This window comes from Aulonocara sp. 'chitande type north' Nkhata Bay, linkage group LG23 (assembly GCF_057382095.1).
Source record: "Aulonocara sp. 'chitande type north' Nkhata Bay isolate Kocher_YH1m ecotype deep benthic linkage group LG23, A_spYH_male_GT1.1, whole genome shotgun sequence".
NCBI classification, from domain to species: Eukaryota; Metazoa; Chordata; class Actinopteri; order Cichliformes; family Cichlidae; genus Aulonocara; species Aulonocara sp. 'chitande type north' Nkhata Bay.
The window spans coordinates 26,513,069-26,534,033 of NC_141365.1; the positions used below are offsets into that span (position 1 = coordinate 26,513,069).

The following is a 20,965-nucleotide window of genomic DNA, read 5'->3' on the forward strand; positions in this document are numbered from 1 at the left end:
ATGCACTTGAAACTGTCATGAAATGGCAGGCAGCAGGAAGGACCCAAATGCAGAACTCAAAACACAGGGATGAACTGAAGGAGGCTGCTTTATTGCAGTGGCACAACTTACAATACCAAACTAAAACCTAGAAACTAATAACAAAAAACTGGGAAACCACAGCCGGTGATTCCAGGGGGCACAACAGGAGAAGCCCAAAAACCAACACTGACAGAAAGAAACACAGGGCTAAAATACACTGAGGGATAACGAGGGAATGGGACACAGGAGGAGAGCACAGCTTGGACTGATCACACTTGACGAGACTAAATGGAGTCAAGGCTAGAAACACAGACGTGAGACAAAGGACCGTCAAAGTAAAATGACACGAACACAAGGGGAGCACAGAGAACACCTAAACACTGGAAGAAAAATAACAAAAAACAGAAATCTCTAAAATATTAATAAACACAAAACATAAACATGGAGTCACCAGACTCCGGACCATGACAGAAACACAGAAAACTGAGTTGTTTAACGTGTATTTAACATAGTAAAAACAAGTTTGTTCCAGTTCAAACCATGACAACATGAGCACTGAACTCCAGTTCCCTGCTAGAGATGCATGGCTCTCATCAATCAGGAATGCCTGCATGGAGAATCAAAAACTGCTGTGACTTTTCATTTGGAGGATTTGTTGTTGGAATAATTTCTTGGTATGAGCATCAGGCCTTAATTGCAATCACTTTATAACAATAATGATAATAACTAGACATGCTAGTGGACCTGAATAAACGAAGGCTTCATTGCCTTTAGTTTACAGTTTTGCTCTTGGAGAGGACACTAATGACCTACTAGAGGGATACATTTCCAGGTGCAAGTCAAGGTGCAGTATATTAAAATAAATACTCCAAAGGTGAGCAATGCCATGAACTATATAAACAAGATGGAGCACGTCCAGGTGGTGTTGTGTAGTTTGATGGCCACAGGTAGGAAAGATTTCCTGTAGTGCATCATGGTGTAAAGACTCTTTTGCTAAACTGTCCAGCACCTCATTGAGAGGGTGTGAAGGCTTATCAGTGTTTCTTACACCTGTAAATGGTAAATGGCCTGCATTTGTATAGCGCTTTTCTAGTCCATAGGACCCCAAAGCGCTTTACACTACATTCAGTCATTCACCCATTCACACACACATTCACACACTGGCGATAGCAAGCTACATTTGTAGCCACAGCTGCCCTGGGGCGCACTGACAGAGGCGAGGCTGCCGGACACAGGCGCCACCGGGCCCTCTGACCACCACCAGTAGGCAAACATGGGGTTATGTATTAAGGAGTCAAGCTCCATTTCCACAACCTTACTGACCTAGATAGGTTTGTTAGGTCTGTTAGCATCTGCACCGTCCACACCAGAGCATGGAGGGTGGTGCTGGCCATAAAAGACCCAACATTCAGCTACAGGAGGTTAAATGTCAGGTGGAAGGATGAGGATTAAGTCTATTTTCATGGCAATTCAGTGGACTGAAATAATCTAAATTGATTTATTTACAGGCTTGAAAGAAAACTTAAAAAAATAAATGGAAAAAAAATGATGTTCTTATTGCAACATGCTGACGTTAGCCTGTTACAGTGTCATTGTCATGTTGTAGAGTGTCGTATTGAAAATAAAAAACATGTATTGTACAGCTCTCTTCATGCCCTTTCATATCATATTTTACTTGATATGGTTTACTTTGACCTTGGGCGCTAACAATGAAGGTCAAGGTCAAACGCTTAGCCAACCTCGGCATTCAAGTCCCCCAAGGAGTGTGAAGTTTGACAATGATCCAAAAAAATTGTGGGTAATATAAAGATTTTACAGATTTTGGTGTATTTGGTGTGACCTTGAGCTGAATTTCCCCAAAATTAAATTAGCTCGAGCTGATACCTTAAAAACACTTGACTGCTAACAAACAGACAAACAAACAAACAAATGGAACTGAAACTAGAACGTCCATAAGCTCAAGACTAGAGCTGGGCGATATATCGAGTTTTTAAAAAATATCGATATATTTTATACGAGATATAAGATGTGACAATATCCTTTATATCGATATAGTCTATGTTACGTTATAATTACACTTGTGGAGCCGCAAGTTTGCCTCTCTTTCGCCCACTTTCGTCTTTACGCAACGTTACTCGGCCTCGCCTCTCCTTCACTGAACACAACTCCCCCTCCTCCCCCATCGCTTCACCTGCAGGAAGCGACAAGATGGACACGGCAAATCTCCGTTAACGAGTTACTGCGCATCGCCCCGTGCGTGGGGCTGGACGGCGTCAACGTGTTAGCTAGCTAACCACGCTAACGAGCTAACCACGCTAACGCCATGCAGCCCAGAGGGGCTGCACGGACTAAAATCCTTTCATTTTCTCAAAAGTTGATAGCGCGCCTTATGTATGAATTCTGGTTGTGCTTGATGGCCGCGAACCGATTTTATGTGGAACACGGCGCTCAGCAATCTGTCAAAAAATGTTTTAGTACGACTTTGGTAAGCTACAGAGCTGCACCGCTTGATGGATTGTCGGAGCATTACGGCTGAGCCTCGCGGAGTGATACGTACTGTGCTTCAACGTAATATTACCCTGTGTATAAGGACCATAAATGGCACCTGTTAAGAGACGTGGTTGCGAAGCGGATTTCAAACTCCAGGCTGTCAGTACAAGTCAGTACAAGTTGGGAACAGAGCAGCTGTGAAATCTGTCTTTGTTACTATGCTCAGCGTCTTTTAGTTTACATTTTGACTGCACAATTGTGAGCTTTTTGTTATGCACAAAAACAACATTGTTTTCTTTTATTTATGGAGCATTATTATTTAATAAATGCTCATAATTTATTTTTGAGTAAATTTTATGTACATCTGCTCTATGTTAATAAAAGTGCCTGTGTGACTTCTGGGACACAGCTTTGACTAAGAACTCTCTTTTTGTTCTTACTTTATGGCTTTAAAAATATATATCGAGATATATATCTTATATCGCCGTCCAGCTAAAAAATATCGAGATGTGAATTTTGGGTCATATCGCCCAGCCCTACTCAAGACATTGGGTCAATGACCGAGGACCAGATGTGATAATCGTGATTTTATTTTGCACCTGACGACATGAATTTGACATTTTGAGACTAAATTATACAAAGATACACCAGGGAACACAGGGGAATCCTACAATGACACAGAAAACAGATATCAATAAATAAGACTTCTATTTAAAAAGAAAAAGAATTTTGTCAGATAACCCAAATACTCATGTTAAACTCTCTTCTTACGAAGACAGCAAAAGAAGCTTGAGTGGATTAAACCAGCATCACATTTCACACTTGTAATGTCTGCTTTGCAACTACATCTAAACACTATTTTAAAAAAAATGTCAGCATTTCATCACCACAAGCTAAATATTCTACCTTTTTGTTTAGGCTTTAGATTTGGAAAGATTTAGCGTTATCCAGCTTAGGATCAGTCCACAGAAACCTTTTTAAACATTGATGAGGTGTGAGTTTTCACTGAGAGATTAGTGCAGTTGTACATAATCCCATTAATGAGGTGTCACAGAAAGCCCTGCAGGGCCCTTCAGCAGAAACACCTGAATGAACTGCAGCCTTTTTAATCTCATTATTAAAACCTGTCTGAGTCAAAGTGTCTGTGAGAGACTCGTCTGTGTGGCCTTTATTACCGCGGGATTTAAGAAAGTTACGACTGATTAATGTTGAAGAAACCTTTTAGTTTCTTGAGAAAAAGCTCCTGGAACCTAAAGCTTAAAGTACTTAGGGTGGAAATGCAGACTTATTTCCATTGTTTTGCTTACTGTTCACACTTTCTACCATCATCATAAAGAGGGAGACAACCAGCCAGGGTTCACTATAAATACAACTGAATATATCACATAAAAACAAAAGCGAGACATATAAAACAGCAATTTATAAACTGTTATCTAAAGTAGATGAAATTAAATTGTTGGACAGATCAAAGGTTCATACTACAGTAGCACTGTAGTATGAATATCTGGCTCAGTATGTTTTTGTGTTAGTAATTCCTTTAAAGTTTGACACGGCTCCAGATCTGCCACTTTAAATGCTGGCAGAGGGAAACCTCCCTTTAAATCCCCTTCACACTCACATGTAATGTTATCAGCATTAATGGCACATATTGTTTGTGAATGTGGTATTTCTTTGCTCTGGTATGTACTGCTGCACTCTGTGTCTCAGACTCTTGGGACGGGATAGTTTTCCTTTTTAAGGCAGGTTAGTCAGAGCTCTTCCCCCTCGAATGCTGTCATTAACAACCTGGGCCACCTCACCATGTGAGGACGAGGCTAAGTCTTGAAAGTTGCCTTGCATCCTCGCATTGTTATGATGTGAGATCACAGCGGCAGGGAAAGACGATGTTCGCATGAACCTCGACAGGTCTTCCTTGGAAGTTTATCCTTTTTGTAAAGGATCGGTTCTAGTTTTCATGGATCTGCAAGGATTGGTGTAGGCACAAACTGTAGGTATAGACTATAATTGTTGTCTATATTGAAAATAAAACATTGCTGAGCAAAAGTAGGATATAAACACCCCCCAAATATCATCCTAAATACTCACAAAAAGATTAAAAATAACCCCAAAAGCATGCAGAACTACTACAAAAAGACTCAAACAACCATAAAAGAGTCATGGGGAACAAGATACGGAGAGCCTCAAAATAATTTTACTCCACGTTCTGCATGCAAAAAGTTTTGAGGCCATCTCGAATTTGGCTAGTCAGTGTACCCCACCATATTAAGAAGGAAGTGCAGACTGCTTGTGGTGGATGAATCGTCTCGAATTTTCTCTTGACTGAAGCTTGGACTTTCAAAGTTTCATTCAGCAATATTGTGATAGTGTTTGTCTCTGCCCATCAAGAACTGTCAACATTAACCTTTATTAAGAATAGCTCAACCCTAATTTTCCATCTTCCTTGAGCTAATGTGTTTACATTAGCTTAACCATAGCTCTTTGGCTAGCAGACCATTATATGTTAGTCCAAATTCACTACCTACCAAATATTACTTCTATTTAGTTTTCTGTCTCTACTTACATCAAAGTTATAGCACTGCTGTATTTCCTTTTTCAGAACATGTTTTATCATCTATGGATGTATATCAGCTAGCTACCTAGCTTCCAGCTAAGTTCTAACTAAGCTAAACCTTAAATCCTCTTGTCAATAAACTTTATTGTAACACCTGGGAGAACAGCCACATTGATCATTCAACAGGAATCAAGGAAATTTGGACTATTTTGCTCTTGATTGTGCCTCTATTTTTGTTTGACTAATAAATGCAACACGTGTATTGGGCGAAATATAAACATTACTGCCCCCACTCAGCAGCAGGTCCTGATATGGAAGCTGGCTCCAGAGCAAATCTCATCAACTTTAAAAACCTGAAGTTTTAAATTTTGGGTCAATTTCAAACTATTTTCTCACAATTTTGAGTTAGTATAACACTAACCCTAGATGTAGTGACCTGTATGTTAGCTCTCTCTAACCCAGTAATCTTACCTAAACCTAACCAAGAGCTAGGTCAGCCTAGTTTAACTTAGGTAACTTAGTATGGACATTTAAGTGCCTTTCTCTCAGTTGAGTGACAAATAATTGGGAAGTCTAAAAGTTACATCCACCAGCCACTACAAACTAATATCTGTCGATCAAGTGTATCCAGCAGGGTGATTGAATTAATCCTGATTTTACCCTTAACTTAACTAAATATTTTGCAAGCGTAACCTGAATTTTTGACTTTGAAATGGCAAAAAGCTTTTATTCAGTGGGGGGAAAAAAGCTGCCATAGCCTGCTGCATGACTTCTTCTTGTTTTAACTATTACAGATGTGCCAAACACATGGATGTCCGTACTGATTGCAGACCCTTTTCGTACACTTAGATATGGAAATGCTACACATTGTTGGTTGACTGGTTTAAAAAAAATGAAACAGGTCTATTTTGTTTATGTCCAATATTTTGTTGACCTATCCACCCACCCCAACCTCACACTACACTGTGGCTTTAAAATTCACATGTTTTAAGGGACTTCCGCTCGTTAAACATGTTTTGTAATCATTTGCTTAAAATACTGATGAATACTCACATGACCACTCAAAGCCAATAAAAATATCAATATGTTATAAACAAATTGGAAAAAAACCTTATGTCAGCAACTCAAGTAACAGCTTGGACAATGGTTGTTTTTAATTCAGTTTAATTCAATTTTAATTAATTTATATAGTGCCAAATCACAACAATAGTTGCCTTAAATCACTTAGTGACAACAAATGCAGTGTGTTAAGCATGTCTGTTCCTTCCTTTGATCATAATTATGATTGTTTTGCCTTTTTCTTTATACATCCTGTCTTAAGGAAACAAATTTGTGGCTGCATAGAATATGAATGCCTGCAAAAGCAGAAGAAAGTGAAGAGAAAGGGCTGAGGGAGAAAGGAGAGAAGGCAAGGGGGAAAAGGTAGCTGGAGAAGAAATGAAGGCAGGAAAGGAGAGAAGAAAGAAAAAGAATGTAACAAGAAGGGCTAAAGGAGAAAGACAGAGACAGAGGGAGGGCAGTTCCCAGGAAGGAGGGGGGAAAATTGAGGAAGGAGGTAACTACAAATAGTTGAGGGCTGCAGGTTCTTCTTCAGTGCTCCTCTCTGCTGCAGCTCTCGCCAGGCTCTCTGTGTCCTCCAACATGGCCTCCTACAGCTCCTCCGGTCAGACCGCCTCATCGTACCGCCGCACCTTCGGTCATGGCACCTACGCCTCACCATCACTCAACCGATCCCTGCTGGGCCACAGTGGCAGTGGCGGGGGTCATGTCACCTCCAGGGTCTATGAGGTGACCCGTACCAGCGCCACACCAGCTTACCGGGTCTCCTCAAGCTACTATGGCAGGCCGGTGACAACCTCCCGGGCATCTGTTGGGCGCTCTTATGCTGGCATGGGCGAGACGCTGGACTTTAGCCTGGCGGACGCCCTCAACCAGGAGTTTCTCACCACACGGACCAATGAGAAGGCCGAGCTGCAGCACCTGAATGATCGTTTTGCCAGCTACATTGAGAAGGTCCGCTTCTTGGAGCAGCAGAACCAGGCGCTAGTGGTGGAGGTGGAGCGCCTGCGAGGCCGTGAGCCCACGCGCATTGCCGACCTGTACGAGGAGGAGATGAGCGAGCTTAGGAGGCAGGTGGAGATCCTGACCAATCAGAGGTCACGCATAGAGGTGGAGCGGGACAACCTGCTCGATGACCTGGATAAACTCAAAATCAGGTGGGAGGAGCAAGAAGAGTCATGTGTCTTACTAGCTTGTTTATTCTTGTTTATTCTGACATGACCTTTATATATTATGACAAAAAAGAGCTTTACTTAATTTTAAAGTAAAAATCTTTATAGACTTATAGTGAGTCTTCAAACAAATAAACAATTTTAAAAATAATTTTAAAATAAGTAAACTGAAAATATTTCTTAAAAACACAATATTATATATATATATACACAAGTACACAATATTACTTGTCCCATACACTTAACAGTTACAGAAATATTGATATTACCATAATTTAAGCAACAACCTGGAGCATTTACCCACTGTGTGGTGTATCTGGAACTAAAATGTGACAAAAACTCTGCAGGTTTTTGTATTTTATTGCACTTTTCTGTGAACACTTGCCAACTGCTCAACAAGCAGTAGTGAAAAATTGTGACGCAAAATGAAAAGAAGTGTGTGGAGTGGAATAATGAATGGAGGAATGAGGTGATACATAGGCTTGTGTGTGCTAGATTCAACCAGCCGTGTGGGAGATGATCTGCTGTTTGTTGCAGTTACAGGAAGTATTTTTAAACCCTGGTTCCTCTGTGCATCTTATTGGTTTCACAGATTGTGCTCTTTACAACAGATTACTTGATTATACGTTTGCTATTTTCAAGATATTTCCTAAATACTCTAAATATATTTTAAACATATTTTGTATAAATGCAAAGCTGTTTAAATCAAAATATAACAGGATCATTTATACATCATCACAGGAAGAAGATTACAGGTGAGTCATGAGGATGAGTGCCTTACAGGGGGTATTTTGGGTATAAGGATGTTAGAATGTAGAGGGGCGTATAATCAGATAAATCAAAGTAAAACATATATTTGACTGAAGCTTAACAATAATAATGCTGCTAAAATATTACAATCAGCAAAAATAAACCAAAGTATTTTATTAGGTCATCTAAAAAGTATAAATAATCTATGTAATCCTGCTAACAACATGTTTATGCTGTGGTAAAAAATCTCTGATAATAAAGGGTTATACCAAACATCGGAATATCAGTGAAATGTTATTTTTACTAACCTTGGCACAAAAGCTAAAAAGCTATCTGACTATTACAATGGACTCTTAAATGGTGTAGGGTGCAAGCTACTGAGGAACTAGCTGCCAAATGAGTTTTTCCCTCATTTGAACTAATGAGCAAGATTAGTGACCACATAATTAATCAATCTTTATCTAATTAAATGCATAGCTTAATAACATTAAGTCATGTGATTTTCATAAGCAAGTTATTTGGTAGTTACTGCTACTTTACTTGGCTATGCTAACTAGGCTAAACAGCAATAATTACTATCTATATAAATATTATGTAGATAGTAATTCTCTGTTATGATTAGATTCAATATTTGTTGTAATATAATAAATTACTTTATTTTTTTAAACTAATATAGAAATAATGACCTAGGTTAATAAATTAGTATTGACTTAAAGAAATTTAATATTGAGCTTAACCGCTAGTAATAATAATAATAAAAGTAATAAAAATGTATACTTTATTGATCCCTGTGGGGAAATTACTCTCTCTGCATTTGACCCACTCGCTCAGTGAAGCAGTGGGCAGTCACTAAGCAGGTGCACCGGGGAGCAGTGTGTAAGGACGGCACCTTGCTCAGGGGTACCTCAGGGTAGCCGTTCAGTGGATTCAAACCCCTGACCGTCCGATCATGGGGCCACCACTCTACCTACTGAGCTAAACTTCTTGTTACTTTTTTCTCCATTATAGTTGATTTGGTTTGGTTGGTTTTTTATTTAATATAATACATTAACTTCCTAAAATATAAAAAAAAAAAATTAAACTGTTGATTAATGTGTCTGTTTGAATACCATTGAACTCGTAGGCTAATTACAGTAGTAATTAATAATTTCCAAATTAAGCATCCTTTATTACTTTCTTCTTTATTATGATTAGATTTAACTGGAATATTTATGGAATATAAAAAAACATTTTCTAATTTATCAACGAATATTGAACTTATGAACAGGATTAATTACTGTGTGTTTAATAAGATAAGTTTAAATATGTACCTTAATTTCTGTATTAGGACAGTTAGCTTATAGTGCCAACAACTAACTATTGTCTGGTGTTAAATTAGATACAACTCCATTATTTGAATAAAAAAGCTGTGTTTTTAATAACTGGAAAAGAAAATTTAATTTATTAATTTAATGAAAGACAAAGCTGGGAAATTATGTTAGTTTTAATATCTTATAATTAGCCTCATTGTAGTTGATTTTTATATATTTTGTTTAATTTATACAGCATTATAAAGTTTATATGAAAATATAAAATGTAACTTCATCAATATATATGTTTATTATAAAATAATTTTATATTGTAAGCTCTGTTACCACGCTTCTGACAAATTCAATTTGAGTTAAATGATAGAAATTGTAATTTTCTTTCCACGTAGCTCTTTATTTAATAATATTAATTATTAATATTATTACTGCATTGTTATTTACAGCATGACAAGTCTTGCTATTCATTTTACACCTGCAGAGATGATGAAAACATCAAAGCAGAGAAATGAGAGAAGTGTGATCCCCTGAAAACTCCAAAGCGAATAGGCGATGATTATAGAGGCATTTTGCAAAGCTCAAACCAGTCTGCATCAATAAATATACTTGTGTGCCATGATTTAACTTTAGGCCTGACATAATGATGAAGTGCTCCTGAGCATACAATTCTTCAATCAGTCCATTCAAAATGTGACATAAACTGCTGTTAATCTCAGAGCTGAGCATCATTTTTCTCTGACTCCAAAAAGCATTGGCGACTGATTTGATGTGATTAATAGGCATGTGTGTGTCAGTGTGTGTGTTACTACTTGAGACTGACCAAAGTTAGTGCTAATCACACACTGTGTTTACATGGCTCTCTTCTATAAAAGGAGAGGAACAAGCTCACACATATCTGAAGGATCTGTCCTTTCTCTGTCTGCAGTTTACGTTTTTAACAAGCAAAAGTTCATTTCTTTCCTTGTGGTTGAGACTTAAAGGCGCTCTTCTGACACCTTAAATAATTAAATGTGGTAGGCAGTGTGTGTTTTGACTTTACTGGACAAAAAAAGTTGCCATGATAACCTATAAGCATTTTGTATTTCAAGAGTCAAAGATCAAACAAGCCTCCTAACCTCCTCAGGCTTTAGAAAATCTATTCCACAAGGGGAGTCTTTAACCGATCAGTGACCTTTACAGGGTATAAAAAGTGAACAAGTTCAAGTTAAAGTATGCACTTTCATCTTTTACTTTGGAAAAGTGTCCTTTTAAGCTCAGACTGTAAAGTAATGGACTTCCAAGTCTGAAGCCAATGTGGAATTGTGCTAAACCTGTATTGTTTCTAATTGCCAGCAGGGGGCGTCACCTCTGTATGTTAGTTTCAAATCTTATTTATTATAATATAATGTTTATTTTCTACATTTTTCAGACCATTTAAGGTTAGAAAGGATGATAAAGAAGGATGTGCAATCAGGCAGGCCACCTTGTGTGCAGTCACTTCTGGTTTAAAAACACCAAAATGAAAATGCTAAACCTGAGGCGTCACTAACCAATGGGTGAGAGCACACTGGCAACATCCATCTTTTATATACAGGCTATGAAATTATGCATCTTTGAACTTATTAGCCTAATTCAGCTTTAACGTCTTTCTGCAGAGCTCCCTGGTGTGTGGACAGCAGCTTCTACAGTGTGTTCAAACCAATCATTAATCCAGCTGCTCATTAATTAATGGCTCTCTGTCTGAAACCATGCTTTGTGTCTCACTGTCCTGCAGACTCCAGGAGGAGATTCTTCAAAAAGAAGAAGCAGAAAACAACCTGGCTGCTTTCAGAGCGGTATGTCCCACTCTCATTTCCTGTACTTTCCCCAATAAATACAGTGTTAGAGGGGAAAGGCTGAGATGGTTCAGACATGCAGAAGAGGGATAGTGGATATTTGTTACTGGACAAAGGATGTTGAAGATAGAGCTGCCAGGCAGGAGGAAAAGACAAGTTCATAGCGAAGAGTCATGGATGTAGTGAAGGAGGACAGACAGGAGGAGGAGGATACTAGAAGATAGAAGAAGAATGCTGAAGATCATAGAAGCAAAAACATAAAAAAACAACTATAAACATAACAAAATAATATAATTATGATAATAATATTAATATAATAATATGAATGTGATAAATAAAATTTATCTTCGTTTTTTCTGTTACTTTTTGGTGTACTATGGCAGACTATGGATGTAAGAAGGCTATAAATCTGGGTTACAACATTTTAAAAGGGAAAATACTGTTAAAAGTTTTGTACTTCTAACATTTTCAAAGCCATCAAGTGGACTGGATTAGTTGGTCTGCATTTTGGCCCATGGGCCATATGTTTGCCATGTTTCACAATAATTAGCCTGCTGGTGTGGCAAACTTAATGGAAGGTTGTAATATATGCATTTTTTAAAATCATTATACACTTTGATTCAATGGAAAATATGTCGATAATTATTCCATGATTATCTAATTTTTACATAAAATGAACATTTTTAATGTTGCAGGATGTGGACGCTGCCACTCTGGCCCGTCTGGACCTGGAGAGACGCATCGAGACGCTGCAGGAGGAAATCGCTTTCTTGAAGAAGATCCATGAAGAGGTTTGTTCTTCACCCTCTTCCATCTTTACCAGTTGCTGATCCCAGCTCCTTTATCAGGGTTTAAAATGCATTCATAAGTGTTTTATTACACTGCTGCCATCAGCGTAGGTTCTTCATTTCAAATCAAATCAAATCAAATCAAATCACTTTTATTGTCACATCACATGTGCAGGCACACTGGCACAGCACATGCGAGTGAAATTCTTGTGTGCGAGCCCCACAAGCAACAGAGATGTGCAAACACAACAACACAAACGAGCAAAATACAAGAATGGCCAACCTGAAACTAATAAATATATGTACAATATATAATAGTGTATGCATTTCTGGATGTGTATACTAAATATTTTCCTACGTGTGTGTGTGTGTGTGTGTGTGTGTGTGTGTGTGTGTGTGTGTGTGTGTACACATTTTTACAAATTAAATAGTAAAAAATAAAAAATAAAATAATAATAATAATAATAATAATAATAAAATATATAAAAATATACAGAGTTGAATATGTGCAAAACAAGTGGCATTTATATACAGTGTGGAGTGCATAATGTTGAAGTTCCAGTAGTGAAGCTGAGGTGTCTATGACGTGTTCAGCAGTCTGATGGCCTGATGGAAAAAGCTGTCTCTCAGTCTGCTGGTTTGGGACCAGATGCTGCAGAACCTCCTTCCTGATGGAAGTAGTCTGAACAGTTTATGGCTGGGGTGACTGGAGTCCTTGATGATCCTCCCCGCTTTCCTCAGGCAGCGCTTCCTGTAGATGTCTTGGAGGGAGGGAAGCTCACCTCCAATTATCCGTTCAGAGCACCGCACTACTCGCTGGAGAGCTTTGCAGTTGTAGGCGGTGCTGTTGCCATACCAGGTGGTGATGTATCCAGTGAGGATGCTCTCAATGGCACAGTGATAGAAGGTCCTGAGGATGCGGGGGTTCATGCCGAATCTTTTCAGTCTCCTGAGAAAGAAGAGGCGCTGCTGCGCCTTCTTCACTGTTTTGTTTGTGTGTACTGACCACGTAAGATCCTCAGCCAGGTGTACACCAAGGAACCGGAAGCTGCTCACTCTCTCCACAGCAGCGCCGTTGATGGTGATGGGGGTGTGTACTTCTCTGCACCTCCGGAAGTCCACTATCAACTCCTTTGTCTTTGCGACGTTGAGGGTGAGATGGTTGTCTTGACACCAGTGGGTCAGGGCGCTGACCTCCTCCCTGTAAGCCGTCTCATCACCGTTGGTGATAAGACCCACCACTGTAGTGTCGTCCGCAAACTTCACAATGATGTTGGAGCTGTTAGTGGCCGTGCAGTCGTAGGTGTAGAGTGAGTACAGGAGAGGGCTCAGTACACACCCCTGTGGAGCACCAGTGTTCAGTGTGATGGGGGATGAGGTGATGCTGCCCAGTCTGACCACCTGGCGTCTGTCAGACAGGAAGCTAAGGATCCAGCTGCAGAGGGAGCTGCTCAGTCCTAGATCCTGCAGTTTCCTGTCCAGCTTCGAGGGAACGATGGTATTGAATGCTGAGCTGTAATCTACAAACAGCATCCTCACATACGTGTCTCTCTTCTCCAGGTGTGACAGGGCAGTGTGTAGTGTCAGGGCTATGGCATCATCAGTGGACCTGTTGTGGCGGTATGCAAACTGTAGAGGGTCCAGTGAGTCGGGTAGTGCAGAGCAGATGAAGTCCCTGACCAGCTTCTCGAAGCATTTGCTTACGATGGGGGTCAGGGCTACAGGTCGCCAGTCGTTCAATGAGGAGATGGTGGAGGATTTGGGTACAGGGACGATGGTGGCCATTTTGAAGCAGGCTGGGACTACAGACAGAGAGAGGGAAAGGTTGAAGATGTGCGTGAACACTCCAGCCAGCTGAGCCGCGCATGACCTGAGGACGCGGCCGGGAATCCCGTCCGGACCAGTAGCTTTGCGTGCGTTCACCTTCCTGAAGCACTTCCGCACATTTAGTAATAAGTAGATTATAGAGGACTTTAGGGAGGAAAGGTGTCACAAATTGTTGCTTTAAAATAAATCTGTCAGTGAGGCACAAACAAGCTTCACAGGATTAAGAATGTGTGTTGAGCTGTGTGACAATGCTCTCGGTCTGTCTTAGCATCTGTTAGAACATCTGTCTCTGTGTGTGCGAGATGACAAACGAGAGGGTTTGGGGAGTTTTCACTTTCAAACACGCACAGAATTGCATTGTTGGCAGCAGGCCTGGGCAGCGTGGCAGTAGAGCTCTGAAATCTCCCACAGCAGATGTAAGGCTAAAATTACTCTGTGTACCAACCGGCGGACAAATCCTCGTCTCTGATCAGCATGGGCTTCGTTCTGTCTCCAGCCTGGAGCGATTACTACATGATGCCAAAGTAGTGTGCTCGACATGGCCTAGGGTTACTCAGAGTGGATTAAAGTGTTAGAAACAGTTTGGACTAAAATTAAGTCACTTTTTAGACAAAAGGAGGAATAAAACCTCAGAAGGTCTGATGACGGTGAATCTTGTTTTACTTCACATCTGCAAATTAATTTGCAACACTGTATAAAGAAAGAGGAAGAAAATCCTGATAACATCTTAAAGCGTCTTTAACTTGGATTCTTTAATTTCATACTCTTATTATCTCCTTGTACCACTTGTTTTTATTACTGTTCTTTTCCTTGTTCTTCCTGGTTTTCTTGTGGTAATTATTTTTCTTCCTCTCATTCTTGTTCTAGTTATTATTGTTGTTCTTTTATTCTTTTTATCTTCATTATTATTAGTCTTGTTTCTGTTGTTTTTCTTCTTCATGTTGTAATAATTAGCAGGTATGAAGCTCTGTGCTCACTTACTCAGATGTTTGTTCCTTGTGTTTTGTTTGTTTTGTTTTTTATTGGTATTTTATTTAATTTATTTTATAGCATTGCTAATAGTTCACCATCTGCACATTCTATAGCTTCATTTATCATTTTAGCTTCTGGGAGATGCCAACTTTTCTGGTCGTTCACTGCCAAGGCTTACTGTCACACATCAGGTCCTCATTAATCATATTTATGAACTGCAGAAGGAATTTGGGGTTGATGGTGGGTGTATAAAGTTCTGGCCCTCCAGACCAGAGACTTTCACTAATGTTTGGTAAAGTTGCTGATTTTGGTTGAATGTAATTTAATCATGGTTACTACAGTTAGACTTCAATGGCTTTTTTCTGTATTAAGCCAGACTGGGTTTGTGTCCTAAACAACAAGGAGAGATAGTGATGTTTAAAACTACGTAAGGTTTGTTATGCTCTATAATTGGATAGCCATCCATTCATTTTCCTCAATTAAACTGGTGATGTTTAAGGCCTATCCCAGCTGTCATAGGGCCAGGGCACTGGTACATCTAGCACAGATGACTAATTTGTCATAGAGCTCACACAGAGAGCCGATGGGAAGAGGCGTGAGTTTCTAAAAATGGGCTCATTGAGTCAGCACGGATAAGATCTTGGAGAGACTACGGCTGCTGTGAACACTCAGAATAAGATCTCTGACTGCAGACTGGATTACATCTCGGAAGGGCTAGCTCGAAATAACATCTCTGTGCGCAAATTGGATGACATCTCGGGGAGGCACACTGCCGTGAGTTCTCAGAATCGGCTCTTTGAGCACAAGAATGACAATATCACAGAGCGCAAGTTTGATAACATCATGGCGAAGCTCGCGGCTCTCCAACGGGAGATTGAGAGACCAATGTTGGACTGTAGAACTGCTTTGAAATTCATATGAGCTGTTCGCACTAAAGTAAAAACCACCATCACTTATGCGGATACCCCTTTGGCGCCAGCTGCGGTCTCAAGGCTGGAGCCAAACAAAAACACCCTGATAACGACGGTGTTGAGTCTGTTCCTTCCCATTCTATGCAAGGCCACCTGGGTTGGCTGGAAGACTGTTTACTTAACCTAGCAGGGCAAAGGACACTGTCTCAGCTGAACTCTGGACACGCACACACATACATATACACTGATATGCACACACTCATCCCCACTCCCTTTCCAAATGCCTTCGACGCTTATTCCCTTCCGATGCTGACGGTGGATCAAGGAGACCAGCGCACAGGCTACAGGCCCGGATGCACTGTCTAAATCGGCTGTCTCTCACCCTTTACCCACCCCTGTTGCTTGTCATGTGTTTCTTTGGTGTATTTGAGTTTTTTCATGTGCTATGTGCAGAGGTGTTTTTTTCTGTTCTCAAACTGATCTCCCTGTTGGAGCTCAGTCTGGGGGGAGTTATTTTTCTCTCCTTATCTTTCCTCATGTGGTGCATTTTCCATTGTTATACCTCTCTGACCTGTCTTCCCCATGTGATGTTTTGTGTAATGTATGTAAGGTCGGAGGGTAAGTTGGCACCGCCATTGCGTGCAATAGGTCGGCAGCCTTATGAAATTTCCCCTTGTGGGACTAATAAAGGTATATCAAATTCAAATTCAAATATAACAGGCCAGTCAACCTTACGTTTCTCCTCCTCCCACAGGAGATCCGTGAGCTGCAGGCCCAGATGCAGGAGACTCAAGTCCAGATCCAGATGGACATGTCCAAGCCGGACCTGACGGCAGCACTACGAGACATCAGGGCTCAGTATGAGGGCATTGCTGCCAAGAACATCGCAGAGGCTGAGGAGTGGTACAAGTCCAAGGTCAGAGGGATGTTGTCTGTATTAACGACACTTATAGATCGATTCTGACATCCAAGAGTTGGGGATTTAAAATAAATTGTGAAATCTATTTAACCTTTGACCCTGCAGGTGTCTGATCTGAACCAGGCGGTAAGTAAGAACAACGAGGCTCTGAAGCAGGCCCGTCAGGAGACCATGGAGTTCAGACACCAGATCCAGGCCTACACCTGTGAGATCGACTCCCTCAAAGGCACCGTAGGTCTCATAAACCTTCTTCGGTTTTTATTTAAACGTAATCTTCTCTGAGCTCGGTTTGATTTCAGACTCTCCTCTCTGATTAATCCAGAATGAGTCTCTGATGAGGCAGATGCGGGACATGGAGGACCGTCATGGACGAGAGGCCGGCAACTACCAGGATAGCATTGCCCGCCTGGAGGCGGAGATCGCCAACATGAAGGACGAGATGGCGCGCCACCTCCGTGAGTACCAGGACCTACTCAATGTCAAGATGGCGCTGGATGTGGAGATCGCCACCTACAGGAAGCTGCTGGAAGGAGAGGAGAGCAGGTAATTTATCAAACTATCCAACCAGGCCAAAATTCTTTTGTTTTAGTGTGCTGCCTTTACAATAAAGCTTTGGAAAAGAAAACTGCCTCAGAATGTCAATATTTTATCCAGATACACATAAAATAACATTTAAAATGATATTTTCTACACTTTCCCTTCTCCCGTTGCAGGATTGCCTTGCCTGTGCAAACCTACTCCACGCTGAGTTTCCGAGGTGCACACACAGCTGCAGTTACCTAAACATACCACCAGGGGCTAGGCTTCCTTTAACCAGGACACAGGCCTTATTCTGTTTGATTCCACAGTCTGTTCAGATGGAGCCTCTTTTACTGTTTGTTATACATTTCAATAATATTTTACTTTTTTACCACATTAAAACTATGTAAGATTAAAATTTTACTTAATTAAGAAAATGGGTGTTAATTAATGAATTGATTTCTAAATCAATTAACCTACAAATTAAATACAACCCCAGTGTTATGGGGTTGTATTTAATTTGTATTTCATAGGTCCAAGAGGCATCCACATAAAGTTTTCATTGATTTTTCAAAATAACATAACACATTTTACATATTAAATAAAAATTAAATGTATTCTGACCTTTGTTAATCAGAGACCAGCCCTGAGCAGCAGCGCTCCTCTGAGATGCATTCAAAGAAGACTGTCCTCATCAAGACCATCGAGACTCGCGATGGAGAGGTAAAACTGCTAAGATATAAAACTGCATTCATTAGCCTTGTAAGTTTTTAAGTTCCCTTCATAAGGATTTTTTCTTTTGTTTGTTTGCTTTTCTTTTGATGTGATCCACTCCAGCACCTTATTCAAGAAATTCATGAAAAATTTATTTAAGTTCTATAAATCACATTTTATCTTATCAAAGACCGGTAGAGCTTTATTCAACTGCACAAATGCTGCCTGGCACTGCTCTGTCCACTGGACCAGATCTGGGGCACTCTTTTGAGTGAGATTAGTTACATGGCTGGTCAGCTCCACAAAGCCGGTCATGAACCGGCGGTCAGTATCTCTTTGGGGATGCCGACTCGGGAGATGATCTGAAACAGGGCCTGGAGGTGCCAGTGTTATGACTCGCTCTATGAAGCCTATCTTTAATCAATACAAATTACAGGTAGGTCAGTGCTTATATTTGTGTATGTCCTCATGCACACATCTAACCTCCACCAACGCCCCGTGCCGTACCAGGGTTTGGAGGACCAGGGTCTGCATGCAGCCCAGACTCACCCTGCAGCCCGAGTCCACCAGAGCCTGGCGTATATCCACTGGCACCTTGACAGTGCATGTCCCTCTTGGACCTGGGGTAGGTGTTGGAGGGCCAGCAACACGGAACAGCTACCCCACATCCATCAGTGGGCACTCCTAATGTCAGTGTCCTGGCCGCCCACACCTCCAACATACCTGCCTCAGCATTTGCACGGCTCCCTGTGAGTTGGGGGCAGCTTAGTTGCTGGAACCTGTGGGGAGACAGCGAGACTGGCTGTTGTGGTGGCTGCTCCATAACCAGCAAAGTTATAGTGGAGTTGGGGAACCTCCTCCTTGGGGCTGGGACTGGCCAATTCTCCACAACTGGCTGTGGTTGATCCAGCAGGTTTGCTGGCTGCACTGCCGGGTGGTTTTTGGCCAGTCATACAGCCATGTCACGGTTTGCTTGACATGACTGTGTGGGACAACAGAGGAGCCAGGGGGATGCCAGACCGAGACTAGGTGCACTCTCATCTGGCGCTCGGCCTAATTCTGTAGCCACTGGAGCTGATCTTGATGCACAGTCGCCTGTTCTTGGTGCACGATGGCCATCTCTGCCAGCATTGCTGTCAGCACTTCCACTGGCTGTACTGGTTGCACATCTGTCCTAGCGCATCTGGGTTTCGACAGCACTGTGACACGACGGACCAACACAAACACACTGTTAAAGAGCTGGGTAAGTATTAGTTGCAACTTTTCCAAATTGCTCTGTGCAGCTTTTCAGCCGACTTGTTTCTGGCACAGCCTTCCCCTCTACGTTACAGGTTGGCAACTGAAATACCAGGACTGATCATACCAATCAGTCCCAGCTACTCTGCCAGCCTTTTGGCACTGCCCACTGCCACACCACTCCTCTGAAGCAGAGCTGCAGAAAACACTCTTGCCACATCAGCAAATGCAATTGTCCCATATTTAGACAGAAAACAGTCCATTACCTTATTTACACCTAATATTTTAGAAACTTTACATACAAATAAAGATTGCTTTAATGTAAGTAATTAACTGCTGAAGTGACTGCTGGTGTTTCTTAATCTGTTCTGTGTTCACCTGGGCTCTCTGACTGTAATCTTTCTGTCTCGACTGTTGTAGTTTGTATGGATTTGGGACAGTGTTCACTCATTTCCAGATATCTTACATTCATCCAGACAGAGAAGTCATCTGATAAGGCTTTTATGTTTCTGTCTCATGTTTTTCTCCTTCAGGTTGTCAGCGAGTCCACGCAGCACCAGCAAGACATCATGTAACAGCCTGCAGGACATAAGAAGAGAAGAAGAAACAAAAAGCTCTCATGTGTCCCTGCCTGAGACGGACACATGAAAACAATAAAGAAACAAGCAAAAGAAATAAAACTAAGAAATAAGACTTTACACACTCGTCTTTACGGCCTGCCCTGTGTTTGTTTGCAAGTTACTGAGATATGTGTATTTAAAGCAGAAATTCATCAGGATTTATTTATTTTTGGTTAAATGTAGGTTAACATGCAAAAACTGAAAAAAGGAAAAATCTCAATTTAATCAGGAAATTTCTGTGTTTACTGACCGTTTAAGACTTTATAATCTCTAATAAATGAGCAAAAAGAATATTAAGTAGAATAGTAGTCGTCTATCAGTTGTAGTCTGCAGCTAACTGAGTTGGTCAGATGGAGAATTTTGCAACATATTCAGCTCTGAAGTTTAAAATCACTTCAGATGCCCAATAAATAACAGATTCTGATCCATGGAGCCAAATCAGAGCTGAAACTGAAAAACAAAAAGTAGAAAGTGAACGTTGAACTCCCTCATCATGAGTATAGTTTTGATTACATTTTTAAGGAAACTATTTTTTTTCACTGATACTCATATTTGATCTTTTTTTCAGTTTCAGATTATATGATTGCAAATTTCTTAAGAAACCTGTCACATTGAATTATTTTAAGCTTCTTGCTCTTTGAGTTTCTGACCTTGATCTGGTGTTTACTGAAAGGTGGAAATGGAGGAAATAGGAACTGAACTTTACTGTATGTGTAGGATTACAAAGCAGTCTGTGAATGTGCTTAATAGACAATGGTTATTGGATGTGTGTAGCCCAAATGATGTTTAATAGGCTGAAAGTAAAGAATAAACAGTGGAGCACAATTCTCCCCAAAGGGCAAGGGCTATACTACCTATTTGATGATTTATGATGTTTTTATAACAACGTAAGGATGTCAGCCTGCTTTCATAACAACACGCTAATGTCTGACCTTTGACCTATGACCTTGAAGCATAAAATGGTGTATTTTATTATCTTTAGTCATCTGATTGGAGCTGAATTGGCTGAAATCTTTGGCTTCTATAAGCTGCACACCATGCTGAAATATGGCAAGTTTCACAAGTCCTGCAACTTCAAAAGCGTCCAACAGTGAATACGTATGGACAGTGTAGGCCAGTAAAAATGCCAATAGTTAACAGACTTATTAATATTGTTTTATCATTACATCATTATAATTGAGTATCCCATTAAATGGATGTTCAAATTTACATCAGACAGTTGGAGTTTTTGTTATTTCAGCTGTAGCCCTGATGGTGTTTGATGGTCTGAGAGAAAGTAAAGAATAAATACAAAAACA

At 40.6% G+C, this 20,965-nt stretch overlaps 1 protein-coding gene across 1 annotated transcript; it reads left to right on the top strand.

The window, feature by feature from the left end:
* Positions 1-6,676: 6,676 nt before the first annotated feature.
* desmb (desmin b) lies at positions 6,677-19,740 on the top strand. Its single transcript, XM_086283764.1, has 9 exons — positions 6,677-7,278; positions 11,101-11,161; positions 11,857-11,952; positions 16,414-16,575; positions 16,684-16,809; positions 16,901-17,121; positions 17,292-17,335; positions 17,735-17,820; positions 19,581-19,740. Exons 1-9 carry the CDS (start codon positions 6,704-6,706, stop codon positions 19,620-19,622), a joined length of 1,413 nt encoding a protein of 470 aa, XP_086139890.1. The 5' UTR covers positions 6,677-6,703; the 3' UTR covers positions 19,623-19,740.
* The last annotated feature ends 1,225 nt before the right edge of the window (positions 19,741-20,965 follow it).

Excerpts from the sequence above, each read along its gene's own strand:
- desmb (XM_086283764.1), top strand. The coding sequence starts at position 6,704 with ATGGCCTCCTACAGCTCCTCCGGTCAGACCGCCTCATCGTACCGCCGC. Across the intron at positions 16,576-16,683 it reads AGGAGTGGTACAAGTCCAAG|GTGTCTGATCTGAACCAGGC; the intron begins GTCAGAGGGATG and ends TTGACCCTGCAG. Across the intron at positions 17,122-17,291 it reads CTGGAAGGAGAGGAGAGCAG|GATTGCCTTGCCTGTGCAAA; the intron begins GTAATTTATCAA and ends CTCCCGTTGCAG.